The sequence below is a fragment of the Opisthocomus hoazin genome, chromosome 13 (genome assembly GCF_030867145.1).
Source record: "Opisthocomus hoazin isolate bOpiHoa1 chromosome 13, bOpiHoa1.hap1, whole genome shotgun sequence".
NCBI classification, from domain to species: Eukaryota; Metazoa; Chordata; class Aves; order Opisthocomiformes; family Opisthocomidae; genus Opisthocomus; species Opisthocomus hoazin.
In genome coordinates this window covers 23131029-23154736 of record NC_134426.1, presented here as the reverse complement: position 1 = coordinate 23154736, position 23708 = coordinate 23131029, and the positions used below count along the sequence as shown (strand labels likewise).

The following is a 23708-nucleotide window of genomic DNA, read 5'->3' as shown; positions in this document are numbered from 1 at the left end:
TTAGCAAAATAAAGAAATCTCCCTCCTCCGTGGCATAAGGCATCCTGAACTAGCACTCAGATGACACCGAGATAGCTGCTGTAATGTTATGAGACACTGTGTTCCTGAAACTGAACTCTTTCTTTTTAATAACTCTTAATGACAGCGGAACAGGAATAGTGTGCCTTGTACCTACTGAAGTGACCGGGAGCTTCCCTGCTGGGTTCATGGGGAACAGAATGGGTGCCTCTGAGCCCTGTAAAGCTACTGTCATGCAGAAGTTTGCTGAAGGCTTCTGATTTTTGTTTAGTAATTTTTCTGAAGCTCTATAGAATTATCCTAGTATGCCAAATGGTGCAGTCAGTCCTTTCTGTTTGCATATGATTACAGTTTTATTAGATCCAGAAGCACATCCCCTATTTATGTAATATATTTTACTTAAGGAAAAAACATGAAAAGAAAAGATGCCAATTGATTTACAGGGTGCCTGTGTCACAAGAGCTTACTGGAATGTGACACTCTGGTATGTTGCTTAACTGCTGGCCACTGCGTCATGTCAAGACACTTAAAAATCCGGGTTACAACACAGTGACATTTCACTGAAGTGCAAGAAAGCAAAATGAAAGGGGTGTAGCAGCATTTCCATTGAAGGGAGAACATAAGATTTCTAGTTCTTTGCCCATTTAAAAATGTTGTGCTAAGTAATTGACAAGTGAGTTTGGAGATTTTGCAAAGCTCTAATGAGCATAGCTGCATTCCTCAAGCCATTAGATCAGTTTCCAGAGGGACCCACTGCTCAATTCAGGAATCAAGTGGAAAAACTGAGCTCCAGACAAACAGTGCAAACTGGGAGCTGAGCAATTATGGAGGTATTCAAATTTATGGCAGGAGATGCCTTTATGTGGCACTTCATGGTATGCCCAGAAGAATCATAGACGGCGGGCAGCAATGCTTTACTGGGCTGCTTCTCACTCTTCCTGAGCTTCCTGCAGCGCGCTTTGGGTTTGCTTTGCTCCCTCTTTTGTACAGCTGCCCTCAACGATTTTGGTGGAATGTTCATGTAAACTTTTAGCTGAGAAAAAAGAGGAAAAACTAGTGTTATTTGCAAAGCGGTGAAAGACTGAAAGGTTGAGTGTACCCCTGCTTTAAAACTTTCATCCTGGTTATCTTGAAAACAAAATGCACAGTGAAAATTCAGAGATGCATCTACTTATCACGCTTCTGAAAGCTCAGCCCTGAAGATGCCTCTGTATGCTTTCTGCAGCCCCACGGGCTCTCTGGCTGGTTGGTGAAGCCGGGCCCCCCGGGGGTCTCCGGCCGCTCCGCCAGCCCAGGCTGCCCGGTGCTCCCCGGAGCGCGGAGGAGGGCGGCTGGCTGTGCTGTCCTTGTACAGCACCGTAGTCACCGCAGAGCCAGCGGCCCTGGCTGAAGTTACAGTTGGCTGTTTTACTGTCACTGCTGTCTCAGCAACAATGTCTCTGTCTGCGTTCTGTCTAGAGACATACACAAAGCTCCACTAACTTCCATTTTCTCATCTGAAAAAAGAACTCAATGGCTTAGTCTCCTATTACTCAACTTTGTAGCTGGAGTTAACGGACCAGGCCAAATTCCAGAGTGGTTCTCAATTCCTTGGATGTGGCTGATGCACAAATCGAATAGTTCTGGCACCCTGACACTTCCTGTGAATGAAAAATGATGCTAAACTAAATAGTTGTGTGAATTTCATCCCCATTCATGCAACAGTCTAAAAGACAACTCATATTTGGCAGAAGTACAGGAATGGGAGAAAAGATTCAAATCAAAAGAAGAAAAATGTAAATGTTCTTGAGAGAGGCTGTTTTCCACAATGAAAAGAAAAAAAAAATAAAGCAATGGAAACCCACGAGCCTAATCCTAGAAAGATCTAGTCAGGAGAGTATAATACCTTAATGGGATGTTAAGGTGTAAGACATGTATAGTAGTGCCAGAAGGGATGTTACATTACTCTGCTGCTCGAGAAGCATCACAGAAGAGTATTTTTGTCTCAAGATGAGGATTAATGTTAGACCCAATCTGGTGCAGATTTGCGTTGTGTCTGAACAGAGCAATCCTGCTCCTGCCCTTGGCTCCCATGGGTTCCTTGTCTCATTTATTGATTGTATGCTTAAGACAGCAGCTAATTAATTAGCTTATTGATGTGATAGAAAACTTGCTTTTTTTGTGGGGATTAATTTTCTTTTTTCAAGTCATTTTCACTCTACAGCTGTATATTTGCTGGAACTTGAACAAGTGAAGCAGTGGGCATGTATCTCCCTACCTGGAGTTTGGGGAGAGAGAACACAGGGGCAGAAAGCCCCCAGGCTCACCAGGTACCTAAGGAGGTATTCAGATGACCCAAGGCTGCTTATCAGAAAATGCCAGAGTATTAAGCTACTACTGCTACACTGGGCTCTGCAGACTTTAGCTGTATTCCCACCGTGCAAAGCATAACAAGATACAGGAGTCACATTTTAGTCTGAGACATTACAGACTAAATAGGTAGGATAATGAATGTGAAACGAAACACGTAGAGACAGGGAAGAACCTGTGAAAAGTCACATGGAGAAAGTGAGTTTGGGAATATCACCAAGTGTCCAAGTGATTTTTTGATTATACAGAATAAACATTCCCTTATCTCACCTAGTGAGCCTGAGTATCTTGGCCTTAAGCAAGCATAAGTTTTTTGTAATATTTTCCAGTCTGGTTACAACAGTCTTATCAGAGAAGGACTGTGCGTTGTATCTTTCTGAAAGTCTTTGTCATGAGATGTGGCATTGCAATTGGAATGTTTATTGTACTCTGTCATTATTTGTACTCCATTTCTTCTATCGACTGCGGGTCCCACCCCCTCCCTGGAGATTAACGGAGTCAGGGAAAGGATAAATGATGATTAGTAGTTAGTCAAGGGACATAAGAGCTAAAAGGGTCAATATAAAACAAAGGCTGCCACGTATAATGCACAAAGAATGTGAGACATTGCTTTTCAGAGACAACATTCACATAGCCAGGATTTTAATGAGAATAGAAAATGCTAATTTATAAATTCAGTCCTAGAAAAAAATATTAGCAACAAACTTATTGAGTGGTAAATACTTTTGCTATTAAGCCTGGTACTCTGTTTCTGACATGAACTATTAAAACTCCTCCTAAAGCTTTCATTAAATCATGTCTTCGAAACATGCTTTAAAACATGGTCCTTTGTTTGGAAAGAAATCTCGACAAAGATGACTCTGCAAATGTATAATGATGAACCAACTGAATATCTTCCAAAATCTTGTTTTTTTGAAAGCATGCAATGCAGACCTGAACAAACTGTCACCGAAGCTGATAAAAGGGGCTTCTAACATCTGAAGAAGCTGGTATTTTCCTTCAGTAGTACAATTTTATTCGTATTAGCATATCTATGTCATAAATCAGAGTCCCATTAAGTTATGTGCTGTGCACACACAAAACAAAAGGATTTTTGTGCCTGTGCCTTGAAGATCTCACACCTTGGGTGCTCATTTGGCTCTTGCTGCTTTGCTGTCACCTCTGTTCCTCCTCACCAAGGGTTACTAAGCCCTTACTTGTGCAGGTGTGTACATGGGAGACAGGATTGTGCTTCAGCTGGAGCCCTGGGCAAAGCCTCACTGGCTCAACTGGGCTCCAGAAGGAGGTCAGGGAACGTTCCCCAGGGCCAGCAGCCCTGGCTCCCTTGCCATATTCCGACTCCCATGGTGCCCTCTTTCTTTATCCTGCTTCATGGGTGGTTTTTGGCCATATAAGACCTGTTGCATTCCCAGACTTCCAAAGTTACCCATTCCCAGAAGCTAACTTTGCCCTTGGAAGAGAAGTGCAGGGCACTGAAGTCTCTACAAAGAAGATAAATGTATTATTCCCAATTATTCCATAAACAGTCCATTATTCCTGTTGCTATCATGCAGAGTACATGAAATTTTAATGTTTAACTGCTCCAGGCTGTCAAAGTACTTTTGCTCTTCAAAAATAAGGACACAGACTTTGTTTGATCTTTGTGTGGGAAAATTAGGACATCTTTGTGCTTTTTTTTTTGTCTGCTTAGAAAATGCAATACATATTGATTCTTCACTTGGAAATCTGTCTTGCGTGAAAAATTGCCTAAATAGTCTCTAAAGCCTCTTCCATAATAAATATGAGTGAATATTGATTGATTCTTCTTATAATTATGACTTTCAGTCTTGTAGAAAACTGAGATATTTGCTAATTCAGACTTAATTTGTCTATTGGTAAAGAAGAATGTAAAACTGAAAGCAAAAAGTGCCCGTGAGACTTGCCATAGCTGCTGGATTTTGTAGCCTCGTGTTGTTTTTTAATGTTTGCAGTTGCTGGTATTTGTTAGTTGTTAGGACTGAGCCTGTGTTTTAAGGGTTTTCAGTTTCAGCTAAGCTTTGTAAAATCTGCTTATAAAAAATCCAGGTATGTCTTGTTTGGGACGTGGATGACTGTCCCACGGAAATCGGAGCAAGCACTCACAGGCACTGACTGCCTGTCTGTCCCGCTGCCCTCCACGGGCAGTGCGGCATAACGGGCAAGGTGCCCAGCTCCTACCCAGCTAGGGCTGACTCGTCCCAGTTTCTTGTTTTTGATTTCAGTTCTTGCTGCCCCAGTGGCATGGGGACTGTGAATCACAACTGCAGCTTAAATGTTAAATCTGAGTGTCCTGAATGGTTTGCATCTGATGCAAATGTTTCTTTAAAAAAAAAACCCAAAACAAAACATCAAGAGGAAAAGTCCAAGTACTGTTTTGGAAACTAAGAATTGTGGAAATATTACCTAATAGGAAAAGTATTCTTAAAATTTATTCTAATCTGTGCGTCCCTTTAAGGGATTATGCTTTACGCCTGCCTTCTGGTCCCTGTCACAGCTCTGGTCACTGCCTAGACATTGCTTCCTGTTAGAGCTCTGCACTGGGCCTGGGCAGCTGTATGGCAAAGGGAAATGTTTCTGCCAATGCCAAAATACTACAAGTGAATGGCAGAAAAAAAAAAAAAAATTATCTCTTTCATTATGGTTCTGATGGATTAGATAATGTGTCCATTTTTACATAGCCTTTTCAATATCAGTCCGACCAATTGTTTTCCTTTAGCAGTACTTTCACATGAGTTAAGAAAAATAGAGGAGACTAAGAAACATTGCATAGAAGGAACATCTGCTTCTTGTTTTAGAAAAGCAATACATTTTTAATATAATAATACAGAGTAGCAGAAAAAGGCACAGCAAAAGGAAATAAAAAACCTTAACAAAAGACACCATCATCTATTTCACTAAGCAGCTTTGGAAAGTTATCATGAACATGTATCAGCATGACCACAAAATCTACTTTATTATGCTCATTTTGAGGAGGGTGAGGAAAAGCTGAAACAATATTTCATTCATCTATCCAAAAAGGCCCGAAAGCTTCTAGCAGCACATGTGACTAGAACTTTAAAAGGCTGGTGGATGGTTTGCACAGACAACTTCATAAGTATTTGACTTTATTTGCACAAAAATAGTGTTTGCAAGGAGCCTAGGAGTGCAGAAGCAGCATAAAGCAACACAGTCTTGGACCGGAGGAATGAACACAGCAACCAGTTGTGTTAATAGCCAGCCTTGGCAAGTTGTACCTCACAAAATTACTTCCTGGAAGAACCAGGCCAAATGTCTGGGTTTGGGGTAGTTTTGTATTTTTAGCTCTGCTTCATCCGTGCTCAAAGATTACTTTCATCCTGGCCCATCTAACTCAGATGTGTTGAAACAGATCGGAGCATAAGAGACATAAATGAGGTCTCGGTTAGGGGAGAAAGGCCCCATGGGATTTGGTGTTTACAGGCTCTCAGCAATCTCCACTTTGGGTAGGTTTCCTAATGAATGCAATGATAGATTTCCTTTTATTTATTTATTTGCTAGTCCGACAAACTCCTCTTGAGCCCTAACAATCCAGGTGGGTTTCTTCTTCTGTCCTGTATGGAGTCCTGGTAGCTCTGAGTGTGTGCTGGGTGGAAGGGGAGATGGGAAGAGCAGAAAAGCTGATCTGCAGGGCTTTGCATTACGTTAAAACAAAATAAGGTCGTTCAAGCAAAGAGTAATGGCTTCAATGCGGGTACCTTGAGTGAAATAACTTGCATTTTAAATTACTCGATTTAAATTAGATCTCACTGGAGCCAGACTGCATTCATTAATTTTGGAGAGGTAATACATAGTTGGAGGTTATGCCCTGAGTCGGTTGGAGGCAATGTGGAGTGTCCTGACAGGTCTGATGACACTGGCTCTGCAGAAACAATTCTATCAAGAACACACAGGACAGAAACTAGCTGTCGCTTGCTCGCTCATTTGAATTGGCTTTCTAAAACTCAAAAAAGTGAGAAAACGTCCCGGGTGTTTCAGTGTCAGTGCCTTAATTTTGCACTCCTTAGTCCACCCTTGGATGTCTAAATCACATGCAAGTTTAGAGAGCTGTGTATGTATACCTTTTTTTCTTACATACGGATATAGTGATTTAATTGTAAGGACACATCAAAACCATCTGACTGCTATATTGCTAATATTGCTAATTACTTAAATGAAACTATTTCTAGAGAAAGAATCTTAATGTATTCACTTTGTCATTCTTTGGAACAGAACTGTGCTTAAAAGGACATGAGAAACTGTTTTTTCACTTCAGCGTTAAGTTGGCTTTTCATACAGATCATCAGTTCAACCCTGTGTTTGTTGGTGCTCACAGAAGGAAAGGCTGCTGTGCTGAGCCCCGTTTCTCACTGACTGGCATTTAAAATTTTTAAACATCAAATATTTACTGATGTAACTTGATTGCTGTCCAAATTGAATTTCAAAGGTCCTTATCCTGCAGTTTCTATTTGTGCACGCCTTCCATTGAAGACAGCTCCATGCATCTCTGATGAAAATGAGCCTTCTTCTCTCTGTGGCTATTTTTCAGCCTTCCTGTGCTTTCCATTTATTACAATGGTTTACTACAATATTGTGAGTATTATCAATCCAGATTGCAGTCAATGGGAGTTTGGCATGGTTTTACACCACAGTACTGCATCTTAAATAGTTTTGGCTTCCAAGCTGACAGATTTTGGCATGCAACTACTTGTCACTGCCCAGTGTTAACAAACACATACAAAGCATTTGCCATGTCATATACACCCAGGCCAAAGAGAAAGAAAACGGGAAGAAATATATTGTTACATATTTGAGATCTTTGAGGACTGTGTGAAAACATAGTCCATAGAGGATATGTGGCTTGGTGAGGCTGAGCAGGTACTTTGTACTCAGAAGTTGCCGAGTCCAGGCCTCAGCGCTGACCCACTGATGCTGTGCTGTGTTACCTGCCTGAGAGATCTACGCGAATGTAACTTCTGTGTTAGGGTGGGAATTTTTTAGCTATAAAAGTAAAGAAAAGCCATTTGGCAGCTGTGCATCTGTGTTTATAGAGATTATAATTTTAACTCAAAGGTTGCAGTCAGTTTCTATTGCCAAAATTGCAGCTTTTCTCAAGCAGTCTGGAAAAAAATGACTTTTATGCTATTTAGTACTCAAAACCAGAGAGAAGAGCTGTTACTCTTTTAACACTGTCATAGCATTACACTTAGAGTACATTCAGCAATCACTGCCCCAGCTTTCCCAGGTGCCACGAAGCCTACCTGTGCTGTAAGTAGGTAAGTGGATCAGAGAGATAAGATGAAGAAAGATGAGCACCAAGTAATAGTTTCAGTAGATCACAAGCAACAGTTTTACAGATGTACAGTGCCTGACAGCCCATACTGACATCTGCAAGTGGTCAGATGTTGTCTTGACAGCTGTTGGATGGAGCCCCTTGTTTGTTGCCATAAGAAAGATGGGATCCTGTTAAGAGGATGGCATTTTTATTTAAAGGGATGTGGACTTCCTAGTTTAAGAACAATAGCAAGATCTTCTGATGATGTACCCTTGCAGAAGTAATCAATTTTTTTTTGCTATGCGCAATAATTAAAAAAAAAAGTACCAGGTCAATTTCCTCATCCATTCCCTCCTCCTTTTCTTTCTCTCTTTAAAAAAATGCGCAGCCAAGATATTTTTCAGTCTGATGCTCATGGGTTTTTTCATTACTTTTTTTGTTCTCACACTGCTTGCCCAATACAGCAGCTGTTAAATGGAGAACTCTGAGAACTGGGGAAGGCTATTGGTGGAGCATTTGATTAACAATATTTTTGCAGAAAATTTATGCATGGACTATTTTTAACCTCAGGCAAAGGAAGGATGAAACCCAATCCATATTCAATTACATTTGGCAACATTTTCTAATTTCAGAGGTCTTTCTAGCCTCTGATATTTCGCTGTTTTTTTCTTTATATTGTCTACCACAGTCTTCCACACTTTGTGATATCATGGAATTTTTTTTTTAACTGTATGATTGTACCATTAAGAAATACATTCAGCGAGCTTTGATGTTGACCCTGGGAGCCTACAGTATTTTGCTCATTGCTTAAGTAAGTGTGTGTTGGCATAGCTCTGTTGACAACAATGGAATAACTAAAGGTCTGGCTTTTATGCATAACACTTTATAATTCCCTAATGATAAGCTCAATTAATTTTTGTACCATTTGTAACATATTTTTCGTTGCATATGCTAGTGACATCTTAGGGTGAATCGGTCAAACAGGCTCTAAATTAAAATAGTTAGGTGATCTAAGCCCAAGGTCTGTTGCAATGCAGTTTTCTCACAGCTTGGAAGTTAACAGCCTATACAGCCTCTGTAGAAATAGGTGATTATTCTTTCATTTGCTTTCTGTCTGTCTTTTTCCAGGGAACCGAGTAATGTACCTTAAAGTTTAAATATTCTAGGTAATTAGGAGAAGTAGATTGTATAAGGTGGAAAGGTAATTTAATAAACCCTGTGGTCGTGGATAGGTCACACTAACAGTCAGGATGTTGCTGTGAGGACAGGAAATCCTTATATTAGGAGCATCATTTTAGTCTCTAATTTAAACCATAAACCAGAACCTAAAGTGTTTTTGATTCATACACCTATAAGAATATTTCAGTGGGGCTGTGAATTGCACAAAAGACACAAGCATACTGACAAGAGGCTTGTTTGTCTTAGTGCCTTTTCTTGCCACCATCAGAATAATCTGTGGGATTCCTGGAGGTTGAGAAGACAAAACTTCACAGAATGCTAGAGTTTGGAAGGGACCTCTGTGGGTCACCCAGTCCAACCCCTCTGCCGAAGCAGGGTCACCTACAGCAGGCTGCACAGGACCTTGTCCAGGCGGGTCTTGAATATCTCCAGAGAAGGAGACTCCACAACCTCCCTGGGCAGCCTGTTCCAGTGCTCCGTCACCCTCAGAGTGAAGAAGTTCTTCCTGATGTTCAGACAGAACTTCCTCTGCTTCAATTTGTGCCCATTGCCCCTTGTCCTGTCACTGGGCACCACTGAAAAGAGTCTGGCCCCATCCTTCTGACACCCACCCTGAAGATATTTATAGACATTTATAAGGTCCCCTCTTAGCCTTCTCTTCTTCAGGCTGAATAAGCCCAGCTCCCTCAGCCTCTCCTCATAGGAGAGATGTTCCAGTCCCCTCATCATCCTTGTAGCCCTCTGCTGGATTCTCTCCAGTAGTTCCTCATCCTTCTTGAACTGGGGAGCCCAGAACTGGACACAGTACTCCAGATGGAGCCTCACCAGGGCAGTGTAGAGGGGGAGGAGAACCTCCTTCGACCTGCTGGTCACAATCCTCTTAATGCATCCCAGGATCCCATTGGCCTTCTTGGCAACCAGGGCACACTGCTGGCTCATGGTCAACTTGTCATCCCCCAGCACACCCAGGTCCCTCTCCACAGAGCTGCTCTCCAGCAGGTCCGCCCCTAGCCTTTACTGATGCATGGGATTGTTCCTCCCCAGGTGCAGGACCCTGGACTTGCCCTTATTGAATTTCATTAGGTTCCTCTGCGCCCAACTCTCCAGCCTGTCCAGGTCTCGCTGGACTTCAAAATCTCTCAGTTAGGCAAAATGTTGTATTTTGTAAACAGAGACAAGTGAACTCCAAATTGAACTTAACAGGGTGAATTATCATCCGCTTTGGAAGAGAGGAAGTCCAACATCCAACAGATTGGTCTTGGACCTACTGAGTTTAGATCAATAGCAGATCTGACCCACAGATTTGTCCTTCTTACACTGAAGAAAAATACCTATTGAACGAGAAGGCGCACACCCTCCTCCCTTGGTGGCCACCTCTATGTAGCTAAACATTTGCTTTTTAAATTCAGGGGAGGAGAAGCAAGCTAATCTCTTAAAGGTTCACTCCACCCTCTGCTTGGCTTCTCTTCCTTGGCAAGCCTTCCCGGCAGCAGCTGGCTGACTGGTTTTTTTCTGCAATTGTGTTCATGACATTTCCTGCAACGAGATTTTCCTGAAGGCTTCCAGCAGTCCTTTCAGCCCCCTGTCCCCTTTTTTGGCCTCTTCCCCCACTAACCATGGCCTTGTGCCTAGTTCCCAGCAGTGTAAGTACTGTATCCCCATCGCACATCCATGCATACCTTCTGTGTGCTCTCAACACATACAAGGAGTTTCTGTGGTTTGCTTGTAAGTCTGACTAATTTACCGAGAGTCAGTGGTTAGTGTAAGGGATGCTGACCAGCTATGATATAAACACAGACCGTCCTGCCTCAAGATACCCGCTCCATGAGATAGACAGAGAGTTTTCACTGTTTCTCAGTGACAAGAGGTTGCTTTCCTCTTTGGATGTAATTCTTCTTTGAAGAAGCTGCATGTGCACCCCTCCGTACAGAAGGACTGATGTAAAGAACCTGGGTTAGGGAGAACTGAGGCACAGATTCAAGATTACTTAGCATGCTGGTGTTTTCCCTCTCCACGCTACTGAAAGCTGTATAAACTATCTTTTCACAGGATTTATAAGCACAGAAGTGACTTAATCTTCTAGTCTAAAAGCCAACTTGTATATTAAGCTTTCTATTATCAATGTCATTAAATCAATATCCTCAGTGCTACAGGATCCGAATCAGATATAAGCTGTCACACGCAGTTTAACTTAAGAAATGCAGTATTGAGATACAATCAGCTCATTTTTCGTAGATTAGAGAGTACTTTGAAGTAGAGCTGTTGAAGATCAGAGAGGGTTTATTCCTCATTGTAGCCAGTTTCTTATATGTTGGGGGGCTTTCTATTCTAATGACAGTTTTGTTGCAGAACTTCAGTGAAGTCTGAGAACATGAATATTTTATGTATTCATCATAAATGGCATTGAAAAGCCTTCTGAGGCCTATGTCGTGTGTTAAAAAGTGGGAAGTATTCTTTAAGAGCAGTAAATAGGCAAATTGGTATGGACCCTTCTTGTATATGCGTTATTTGTCCATGGTTTTTCTATGTGGGTATGCACAGAACTCTGGACTGCTCAGAGACTGTACAGCCTCACTTGATGTAGTTCTTTGTCTAATGAGTGACATCTGTGCTTAGAATTAAAGATGGAGAAAGCCAATAACTTGTCCCCTGCCAGAGATACTTCATAGAGGGTAAAACGTACATCTGGGATTTATTTGTGTAAAAAGATGCACAACCGAAGCACTACATCTTCTTCCAACCTGACCCTGTGGTACCCCTTCCATTTAGTGTATTAAGAATCAAGATTTATCCTAAGATATCTTACAAATCAGAAATGACAGTTATTGTACGATCTTAGCTGTTATTACAGCAGATCTTTCTCTCTCCTTTTCTTTTTTTAGCCACTGTTTGTCTATCATAGAAGTGAAGTAATTTGTAATACAAACTGACTATAGATTCTTTCAATTGCTTACTTCAGGAAAGCTATAGACATGATGGACATAACATTATACAGTGTAACGGGCAAACATTATGCTACATGCCCTTGCTGCTGGTAAAACAGAATGAACTCTGCCAACAAAATTCTGAATTAACTGAAGTTGCCGAAGGCAGTTTTCCAGCCATGCGTTATGGATCATTAGTCTGCACTAGTGCTCTTCAAGAATATTCTGTGCAGCAAGAGATGGGATTAAGGGAAGGAAGCCCAAGGGAAGACACTCCATATTTCGTAGGTGGTCTGTGATTTGGGAGGTGCACAGGACCCCTGCCTTTGTTAAAGGTGAGGCTCAGGGTAGGGCACTTGCTGAAAGGAACAGGAAGTTCAGAATTGATGGATCTAGCATGGAACACTCTGCTGTATTTTACTACATCTCTCTCACTGCAGCTCGAAAGAAAGTGGCATGAGCAGATTGGGGGTTATATCAGTGAGGTATATCCTGGTGAAGGGGGATGTGACTTTTGTCCCGTTATCACTTCGCAGTGTGGCACAGTTGTGAGAGTGTGAGGTTTTACTCTTTGCTTTGCTGCCCACATGGAAAAAGGCTACAGAATGTCACTGGAGTCAAAGGGGAGAACAGAGATCCTCAGCAGACAAGTGACGGTCATTCCTCTTCACAAAGCTCTGCTTCTGTGAGTACCTGACCTGCAATCTCAGTTGTTTCTGTGGTGAAGGCTTAGGGAAAGCAGGGTGAGTCAAGGAATTAGATATTTTGTCCAGGGATGTTGCTCAAGCAGATAAGAAAATTCCATTTGTGTTATCCAGAGATGTGAGTTGAGAAGAAGTAGATGGCCTTATCTACAGCACAGCTACTTGAAGTATGTGGAAATCCAGTATGAATGTGTGAATGTCCTGGGTTAGGCAGAAATGCTGTATTATCACTAGCAAGGAGGGAACTGTGCTACCCTATGCCTGACACTCATTGGACTTGTGGGGGAGGAGAAGGAAAATTGCATCAGGGACTCCTTGTACTTGGTTGAGTTTCAGCAGGATGAGGCGATGGGTTTTTTTTTTCCTTCCTTCTCTTAAACAACGAAAGCAAAACTTGGTTATCTTTTCTCTTGACAGCAGAACTGTGTTGCAATAATCTGAGGGCTGTTAATTCACCAGTGATTTGTTTATGTTGAAGACTCTTGTAATTAAAAAATTGCCTTAAGGTAGGGTCTAACACAATATGGACTTTGGGGATTTATATACTAGAAAGGTTTGAACAGATCCTGGAAATCCTCTAGTTTGCATATTTTGTCTATAACAAACTATTACTTCAATATAATTTGAATTATTTTGTCATGAAACTGGTGTAACAGAGTGGAGAATGGTATCTCAAAGCCTCCTGAATGGAGGAGATTGAGTTAGTGGCTAAATCTGTTTATGGAAGATAGAAATAATGTCATCATAATGTTAAGATATGTTATAATAAAATCTTGAATTATGGCATTGCTCTTTCAGTTTGATTGTATGTTTTAAAATAATCACTATTGTGGAAAGAAAAAGTCTGAGAGTTGGTCATTGTAATGCACATATTTCAGTGTTATCCTAAAATGTGAGATTTTTATTACCCAATGAGAACAGAATGCAACAAAGCCAAATATATGCTGAAGAAAAATGCCTCAATCCTGCAAAAATGAACACATATATTTGTTCTTATATACAAAAATAATCCTGGTTTGCTATTTACTTAAATGGGACACAGATTTCTCACTCAGTGTGACACGAGTTTAGTCCCAGTGTGTAAAATTAAGACTAAATACCAGCCTTTGCATGTTTGGAGTTTGTGTTAAAGCCATAAAGAGTGACAAAATTTGCTTTTGGTTATGGTGTTTTAATCTAGAAGAAGTCTATTGAAGCTATTATAACAAGGAGAACTTAAAGCAGTGGAATAGAGGAGTTTAGTCCTTTTTAAATATTCCTTCAGGGTTTATATTTTCTTTCTTGCAGACTCCCAGACAATACAACCAAGCACTAAATAAGAGTAACAGAGTTCATCTTTACTGTGCATTTCTGGACTATAGGTACGTTAAGTAATTTCAAATTGTTTAACTTGGTTTAATTAAATTACACTTAGTTTGTTATGCTATACATTACCTGTTGTCTTCTCTTTCATTCATGGAAATAGTTAAAGAAATGGAGCCACTGGTTTACAAAAATCGCAGTCTCATAGTGGCTTCTTACCATAAAGAGGGGAATGGTTATTCACAGGCCCTGCGTTAGGTAGGTAATAGAGAGACTGAAAAATTCTGGCATCAAACCTGCAGACTGATACAATCGTGCTTATCTTGGTTTATGAGTATCTCCACTTGGGCAGATGCTGGGATGTTTCAAGATGGCAAACCTACAGCAGAGCCATTGGTTTCACTGGATCTGTGCCTATGTCACACCACCATGTGAGATCGGTATTTCAGAGCTTTGAATTTTGGCCAGTGCATGGAATGGACAAATATTATGTCCCTGAACAAAAATTAGAATAAAAGGGGGATAAATAGCACCTTAAATTTCACTCAGAAAATAGGAACTATGGAAAAGAGGTAGCTATTTTTTTTTTAAGCTCTGAATATATTTATTTTTTTTAATTTCAAGACATGCTGCTCTTACTGAATTAATTGAGAAAGAATACAAATAGTGAATTTTGAATTTCATGGGGATTAACAGTTTTTGAGCTGTGACGGTATAAGCCTAATTGATGTAGCAATGGCCCACAAAGCTGTGATCCTTCCTATCCACCATGCACATGGGAAGGTCACTGTAATTGTTTTATTGAAGTTTTGTTTCAAGTATGTTGAACTGTCCCAGCTGTTGGCAGTTACTCGTTGTTATGGTTACTCACAAATTATGATAAATTAGAAACAGATTTCACTGAAGCAAATTAATATGGCTGGGGCATTGTTCCTGTACTGTTTTCCATTGGGGCTTGGGCCCTTGAGGCATTGCTTCAGGACAGAAACTGAAATACGAAATCTGTCCTTCTAAATGAGTTTTATTTGTGTCAAGATGGTCTTATTCCCTAGTGCATGGTAGTTAAAGAATAAGCAATTTGTTTCTGGCCTGCAACAGACTCTCACTGAGAACTCAAGGAGGTCCCAAAGGACAGAAGAAGGGTGAGGTAATACCTGTCTTTAAAAGCACCAAGAAAAATACAGATCACTCAGTCTAGCATCAGGACCCGGAATACTATCAAAAGTAATAAATGGTTAAGAAGCAGGTAGTTTGGGTGGGTGACCTGCGGTGCCTGAGCCCATAGAGACCCCCAGATGTGTCTCTGTGGCTTCTGTGTCCCTGCTCCACTGCAGGACTCCTGGCAGGGCTGTGATAGCACAAGGGCTTCTGGGTTGTCCTGGCTCCGAGAAGAAGCAAGCTCATGAGGATCGCTTTTCCACGCACCCAGCCCAGCCGTATCCTCAGAGGAGCAGGAGCTGCTCTTGCTGTCCCCGAGGAAGAAGTGACAAAACCCAGTTGACATCAATGGGTCACTAGAAATCATGCTCAGTCAGTCTGGATTACGCACTTTGACAGGACAAGTGGGATGGTGGATAAGGGAGAAACAGCAGACATGATATGCTGATTTTTTTTACTTTTGCAAGATTATTGACTTGTCTGATATTACAGTTTTCAGAATATATAATATGGGTCTAGGTGGGTGAAATGCCTTAAATAGGTTGCACAGTGTAAAGAAAAAAATTCATCATCATTCATTGGTTATAAAACTGGGAAGAAATCTCTAGTGACATTCAGGGGTCTGATTTGGACCCTGGTCTGGTCAATATTTTCCTTAACTCTTTTCATGATGGAATTGAGAAGACACTAGCAGTGTTTGTGGATGCACCAGCCTGAGATGTCTTTCAAATCTTTATATATCCTGCATAATACAATGCATGTCAAATTAACCTGTATGAGATGCATTTTGATAGAGATTATGTTCCATTTTTGTGTGCTTTGCAGCAATGGAACTGGTGTTTGGTCTAATGAAGGTTGTGTACGTGAGAGTGGGGACCTCAACTACTCAGTGTGTCTTTGTAACCACCTCACCAACTTCGCCATTCTGATGCAAGTGGTGCCTCTGAAGGTGAGATTAAGCAAAGGAGCAAATCTGTCTGTTAATAACTAAGTACAAATACATCCATTGCATCCTCACACCACATCAGTAAGTGATTGGAACTGGGCTCATTTTTGCCCAACTGACATTGATTCCATCTCTTGCTTTCTGGGATGATGTTTAAATACTTCCTGACTATATTTATTTTTTAAAACTTTTGGGAACTGAAATGGAGCATGAAATGAAACTCATCTATGGTAGGTGGGGTTTCTCTTTACTCTCACCCTTTTGTCATGATTTCTTTAAGCATTAAGCAGGAAAAACAGTAGAGGACATTGTACAGATGACCCTAGCTTTTATGATTCATTTTCAAGACAGAGACAGCTGAGAAGTGGCTGTTTAAGCGTTTTGGTAACTAGACTTGTGGAATATGAAGAGCCGAGCTTGAACTCCGTGTGAAGCAAGCTCTGGTACCAGCTGGCCCCTACTGTTGTCTCTGCCAGCTTTCCAGGTGCCTCCCTGCTGCTGTCCACCTTGTTGCCAAGTGGGGGCTTGCGTAGAAGGAGCTTGAGAAAGAAAATGATGCTTTAGCATTGAGAGTCAACACTTTATGTATAATTTTCTCTGTGCTCCGTTCCTTTGTCCAAAGAGTTATCAAGCAAGCATCTTTTCAGCTGGAACATGGTGCTTTACCTGTTTACCCAGGACCTTATGCTTGCTATTCATATTCATCACTGGTTTCAGATGAAGCTTTGGTGGCAAACACATTGCTCTCCTCACTAGACATATTCTTCTCTTCATGACACCTTACGATGCCTTGAGATTTCCTCAGAGATGAAGCAGAGCATCTGCTCCTTACGGGTGAAGTGCTGGTTTGTGGCTGCTGAAGGACTCCCTCAACAAAACTGAGCAGCAGGCAAGGTCAGCTCCATGCTGGTTCGTAGCAGACAAACAGACAGCACTGCCATGAGCATGAGAAATATGTTTTTACAGCTTTATATGGGTGTGCTACTGTCAGGGAGGATCCAGTGGAGCTAGCGATGAAGCCCTGCTCAGACAACCCTTGGTTAATAAATAATGAATGTATAATAGAAAGAACTTACAAACCATACATTTAAAGAAATGTATACTAATTGTCTGTCAAAGTTAACTTTCTCAGGTTTCTACAGACACCATCCTAGTAATATAAATTAACAGACTGAAGAAGAGTTTCAGTAGGACAGTAGGAGTCCTGCTGTCACATTGATCACCGTGTGCTGCTAACAAGCATGGTGTCCTCTGTGGCACAGCTAGAGGGGTTCTGTCAGCAATGTTGGTGTGGATGCACTGACCGTCTGGCCATGTCTCAGGCTTCTGTTAATTGGTCTGAATGATGGGTTTGCTCTTCTTTTAGACAGTAGCTTTGCCGAGACAGCTGCTGCTGCAGGATGAGCTGCATGTGCAGATGAGGGCGGCACAAAGGTTCCTGCAGATAGATAAAAAAGTCATCTTGCTTTGTAAGGGAACTCTAATCAGGGTTATACCACTGAGCAGCTCCGAAGTCTTTTCAAGGAATGAGTCATGCCAGGCTGCTCTTAGGAGTTACTGATTCAGTAACACTGTTAGCAGAACTACTTGCATGGTAATACGGGTGAGACGGTGTAATGCCATCAAAGTCAGGGTCACAGTTTAGAGCAAGACGATCTGCTATCCAAAGAACTCAATTAATACCCACAGCCTTTTGTATTAGTCTAACCATTTGAAGAAGGGGGTATCTTGTTCAGGTCACCCAGTTTTTATCTAACCATTATTATCGTTATTACTTGTAAAGCACCTAATGACCCCAGCTGGTTTCCAAGTATAATTTTTCTAGGAATTCTTCGTACACATAATAAAATGCAGCTTTGCCTGAAGAGCTTCCCATCTTGTGAGACAAAAGTAGAATGGGAGAAATGCACTATTAATGCACTATTATTAAACCAGTTTTAAAGAGCAGTGTATAGGGATTTAGCCAGGATTAAATAGCGTGTCCACCAGTTAAATGCCAGCAGAAGATTAGTCAGTTCTCCACTAGGGAATAGTTCTGAAAGGTCTAGCTTTCAAATAAACAGATTTGAGATTGTCGTGATTAATGAGATCCTGCAAAAAGTGTAAATATTATGCAATATTAGTATCCGGAGATCAAAGCTATTTCGTAGCAAAGTCTTTAGAATCAAGCTTTCCTAAAGAGATCTGAAAAGTGTAACTAGGAAAGGCTGGACATGAATGTCCAGTTCCTCACAATCATTTCATGGTTCTGTTTTTTTAACGAGCAAAAAGATTGGTATCTTCATTGTTTAATTGGCATGAAGTTAAGATCTGAGCAAAGACAAGCTGCCTGGCTTTTCAGCTATACAAGCATACTATGCTCAGTTACAAATTCCTAAAACATTTGCTAAATATTTGCTTCACATGTCTAAGCAATAGAGCCTCCTGAATCAACTAGACAATTGGAAACTTCTCCCAGGCGTCCTTGGAACCCTGTTAAGTAAATGTTAAAATGCTGTGGATTTTAAACACATATACATGTTTATTCACCATGTTCTGAAATTCATGAGCCAAGGTTCAAAGGGGCCGTATAAATCACCCATTCGAATACCAGATTGGCAGTGCTCAAAGAAATTGTTACAATGATGTTATATCTGATCTTGAACTTTTGTATATCTTGTTTTTCTGTTCATAAATGGAGTTCACAGATCATATGAGAGAAGAAATAGAGAGGGTGGGAGTATGCAACTACCCACATTTGAACAGTTCTATTTATATAGCTATTATATGTCTGTGGCCATATAAATGGAACTGGATGAAATTTTTCCACATGAACACTATTTTTGACAGAACATTTATTTTTTGTCTATATTCTGTTTTTTACAAAAGAGGTTTGCTTTTCATTAAAAATGTAAACAAATTACTGGAAAAGCATTGCCTTAAAGCCAGAGAGGTTTTCATCAAAAGCTGTATTTCAGCACAAAATGGTGACTTATTCTTCATGTGGATTCTAATTCTATAAGCTTTCTTCTATAGAAAGTATCATTTCCCTTTCTCTCCATTATACACAGAAGTGCAGCTCTCAGGGTAGCACAGGCAGGCAGACATCCTCTCCAAGGGCACTGTGACAGCCTTTAACCTGGTGCACCAGTCAGCAGAACGGCGAAACCAGGAGTGAGTGATTCTACCATTCCTTGCAGAAAGGCAGGCATCTGCACAGAAAACAATAAAATTAGAAGAGAGGGGTATCGACAATTCTAAAGAGACGTGGTGTAGACTGATAAGTACGTAGCAACTTCAGATCTGGGAGAACATCCCTAGGCAGAACACTGCTGGTGTGGAAATCCATGAACTCTTGAGTCCAGTTCAGTGTGAGAAGTGTTCTGACTCTCTCAGCTTGTCTTCATGAGACTGAATTTCTTTTTGCTTAAATTAAAAAAAAAAAAAAAACCATAAGCTTGCCGTTAATGAGACTTTGCAGGTTTTTAAAGAGAGTTTGCTGTTCAGAACTGGAGAGGACGGCATACTCTCAGTTCCGACACAGCCAAGGTGTCTCTAAGCAACAAAACAACTGAAAATAAGTGACCTTACTCAGACGTAACCTGCCACCGAAATACTTGTGGCGAGCGTTTCTAATGACCAGAGAGCTGAGCTTGTATGAGAACTATTTGTGAAGGATGGTAACTTTTTTTCTTAGTTTTGCTAAATTCAAGCAAGACTCTCCTTGTTTAACTCCCTCTCTTTGTTCCTTCACATGGTCAAGTCTGGCTTTTCCACTTACAGAACAATTGCACGATCGAGACCTTGTCAGCTTTGACGCACTGTGAACCTGCCCCAGTACCTCGCTTCCTGCTAGTACTGGTCCAGCTCATTTTCACACCTTTAATTTATATTCAGCCTTTATATCCAGCCAATCTCTATATAGATTTACACAGTTTATGCATTTCTTGCAGGCATAAATGCCTTTATGTATTCTCAAGATTCTTTATCATTGCAATTTTATTATAAGATACAGAACTATGTTAATAATTGATGCACGTGACTTGGAGAGGAATTACAATGTCTCACACGGATTTCATTTTGTTTCAGTGAGACATTCATAGGAACAAAATCATAGGACATCTTGCATCTGACAGTGCTTTCTCTTGAATACTTGAAGTATTGTGAGATGAGGGATGCTTGATAAATGTTTATGGAGCAGACTGTCAGGTACATCTAATTTCCAGTGAGTGTAGAGATACAAGAAAGTTCTTAGGAACAAGCTGCGAGTTCTTTATTTTTCTTCTTGATCTTTGCTCAAAACAGGTTAGGTTAATTAAGTCACTATTCTGCTGTATGCTAGCTAGAAGTAATCTCCAGAGGCTGAAATCTGCTGAGATGGAAAAGCATTTTTATTTCAGTCTTTCAGAGAAAGAAATTGGAAGAGAGAGGTCACAAAGCAAAATTCTAAATTCTGGAATTTAAACTTAAATGTGACAAAATGAACCTCCACTGTGTATCTGTGTGCTATAGAGCAGTGTGTGATGAAAAAGAACTTTGAATTCTGTGAATTAGCTAAACCAAGCTTGGATTACAGGTGTAGTTGAACACTACTCCAGAATTTTTATTAGTTTCAGCAAGAGCTTGAAGGCGCTAAAGTCACAGTGATTGTGAAAGAACGGTCTGAACAATGCTGCTGATGAGCTTGAGATCCAGGTATGCAGTTTAACTGCTTTCAGCCACGCAGGGGATTAGCAGTTGTAACAAGTTTATTTCAGGAATGAAATGACAATCTTGGAAAAACTTACAACCATGTGGTGTTCAGATGTCAGTCTGGCAATGACCTGCGAGCCTGCTGATTAATAGGCCCACGTGGAATCCCAAAATTATTTGTGTCTTTATCACTCTGCTGTTCTGTCTGTATCATGGCTGGCCCAAATCCGTACTTGCTTGCTGAGATTAATTTATCATGTTGATTTTAGCTGGAGACATGATAGCATTTATTTGTAGTTTTGGACATCAGTGATGATGAACTGGTTTAAATGAATAAATAAATTAATTGAAGGTAAAACATGACCAAAGATGAGCAGAATGTTCCTGAAGGAACATGTTCAGCCCTTGATTGCCCTCACGAGGTTGCATGGATGTAATTAAGATCAAAATTTGGAAACTTAGTTGAGATGTCTTTTCATAACTCTGATCAAGCTCGTAAGACTGAGAATTTTACCATTTCATCTCATCAACAAAATGTGCCAGTGGGATGTTCAGAGTGGTTGTGTAGATATGAACGAATTCCTCTACCTCTCCTCGGAGAGTCTCGTTGCTCTGATCAAGCTTCTCTTTCTGATGGGGGAAACTGAGGTACAGTAAAAAAGTCCCTCATAGCAAATCATCGCTAAAGCTGCACTCTCGGGGGTTCATGTCTGTCTTTCTCCTGGCTTGTTCCACAGAACTGTGCTCTGGGTTTTCCTCACCAGCTGCTCGCTGCAGTCGGAACAAACCTGTGCTGCCAGCTGCCCTGCAATGTTATAGTTATGGAGACAATGGCGCATTAATATAGCTGCGGTAGGAAGAATAAATAATCCATTTAGTTTGACGTGTTTACACTGGTTTATGTTTGCTGCTTCTGGAGAAAGTCCAAGTAGAGGGCACCCAGGGTGACATGCTCCCTGTGGGGGTTTTCGCGTAGTACGAGAGCCCTCCTCTGTGCCACAGGCATGAACCTGGATAGGAATCGCAGAGGACACGGGAGGAGATGTTTCCTCAAGCAGGCATCCTCCACTGGCACAAAGCCTGGGGAGCTCTCAACCTGCAACGCCATGTCCTGCGCCCAGAACCCAGCGGTACCTCCCGTAGGGGGTAGGGAATGGCTGGGGGAGAGAGCCCATTCCTGGGGTGTGAGGGACCGATGAAATCAGGAGGAGAGACGGGAGCGCGGTTGGATGGAGGGATGTCACAAGGTGCTTCCTCAACAGCAGGAATCAAACCCAACACGGAGTAAGCTGCGTTTCAAAAGCACTCCAAAGACAATTCAGGCACTATTATTTTATTTTGGGCAGCTTTACTTCCTCTCATCAGTCAGTGGGCCCTATGCTCCTGCCAGGAAACATGCCAGCCATCTGGCCGTTTTTATTTTTATAGTGATCCAACAACTACAAAGCATGCCAGGCTATTTGTACCATCTGCCACATAAACGTCATTTCAGCAAAAGGATGGTGGACACCTGGGGACCCGGAGTTCAAAAATCCTTTTAAACGGGAAATCATTGTCTCCCGCAGCAAAACAGAACTCGAGGTTTGGGTCTCCCTCCCCTCAGTGACCAGCGCAGGGAACAACTGTAATGTTTATGGCTCCTAGACCATTCTCTTAAATTGTTTTTTTTCCCGTGTTTTTTTTCTCTTTCTGTCTTTTCCAACTGTGAGGGTATAAAAGTGACTACTATAAAGTTCACATGTGGATGAGCTTTTCCAGCAAAGTAATAGTGTTGTACAATCTGTGGTAGAAATGGTTCAGGTTTTTAAACACATCTTCTGCATTTCTAAAGCTAGAAATTACTTCGTTTTTCATCCCTTTTGTAGCTCTTGTTCCATAATTCAGAAAGGAGGATCAATCAATGTAGTTCAAGCTGCCTTCCAATGGGCTTGAATGCAGAGAAGCGTGTATAAAGGGGAAAATATTTAAAAGCGCCTGATCTTGCAGCTGGAGCTGTAGACACAACCCATAGCATCTTTAGGGAGCCCAGGATTTTGAAAAGGCTTGGGGATTTGGCTGTGAGGTTCTGTTTACAAAAGGAAAGACATCCCAAATTTCTTCTTTGGGGCAATATGTGTGTTTTTGTCTTATTTTTCACTGTTATAGCTGAGTTTGACAGCAAGTTTTAGCGATATATAGCTGACTGAGAATGAAGTGCATCTATTTATGTTTGTAAAGGCTGTACTGAAAAGGTCCTAATATTGTGAAATGCTTTAAAAATATGGGGGATAGGTGTGTAATTTACAAATTCAGAGAATTGTTTTCCTAAATCTAATATTGCAGTTATTAATCAAACATTACACTCAGGGGGTATTAAAATAGCAGTCTGAAATGATAACCTTTTTTCTTAAAATTTTCAGCCAGCTGAGGTTCAGATTATATACTCTAATAGGAAAATGAAATGGAAATAATGTGGCATTCTCCAAATTCTGCTGTTTTGTAATTTTAATATAATTACTTTTCTTAGCATTCTTTTCATTGCTGGGAAGATAAAAAGAATAATGTGTTAGTCCAGCAATTTTTCTTATGTGTTGCAGATTTAAAAATTGGATGGGGATTGCAATTTTTTTGGTCCTTGTTTATTACCATTGACAGTTTATTTAACTGAAGAGATCTCTACAGACAGTTTAGACACCCCTTACACATCAGACGAACAAAGATAAATCAGCCTCTGTGTTTATTCTAGCATCGCTTTGTAAACTTTCTTTGCTCTTTCTTACTCTCTCTGCTTCCTCCTCCATTTTATTGCAGTGAATGTTGTCCCCATGGAGAAACACATCTCGCTGATGTGTTCCCAGTACGGTTGTGCATCATATTTCTTTTGTCTTTACCATGCTCATCTTTCCTGAATATTGAACACTGATCTTGATTTTTAACTCAGAGCCACTGTTCATTCTTTTGCTGTTCCATCCTATGCCAGTACAGCTCTGTTGATTTTGATGGGAGGAAATCGGAGACTTTCGGGTTCTGTCCTTAATCCCATAGAATTACATGGAAAATTTGGACTAATGCTGCAGGATACTAAATCCCTCAAATTCCTTGGAGAATTGTTTCACAGTTATTGATTTTCACTCAGCAGAGAACAAAAAAAGACTTTTTATTTTGGAAAAGTACAAATATTTAAAAGTTAT

At 40.9% G+C, this 23708-nt stretch overlaps 1 protein-coding gene across 2 annotated transcripts in view; it reads left to right on the top strand.

Annotated features, from left to right (window-relative positions):
- The window catches only part of ADGRD1 (adhesion G protein-coupled receptor D1), a 158514-nt gene that overhangs the window by 74793 nt on the left and 60013 nt on the right, over window positions 1–23708 (top strand). For both annotated transcript variants that reach the window (XM_009932471.2, XM_075434725.1), the window contains 2 exons: window positions 13749–13822; window positions 15747–15870. In XM_009932471.2, the coding sequence (XP_009930773.1) occupies window positions 13749–13822; window positions 15747–15870 (198 nt within the window). The remainder of the gene's footprint in view (window positions 1–13748; window positions 13823–15746; window positions 15871–23708) is intronic.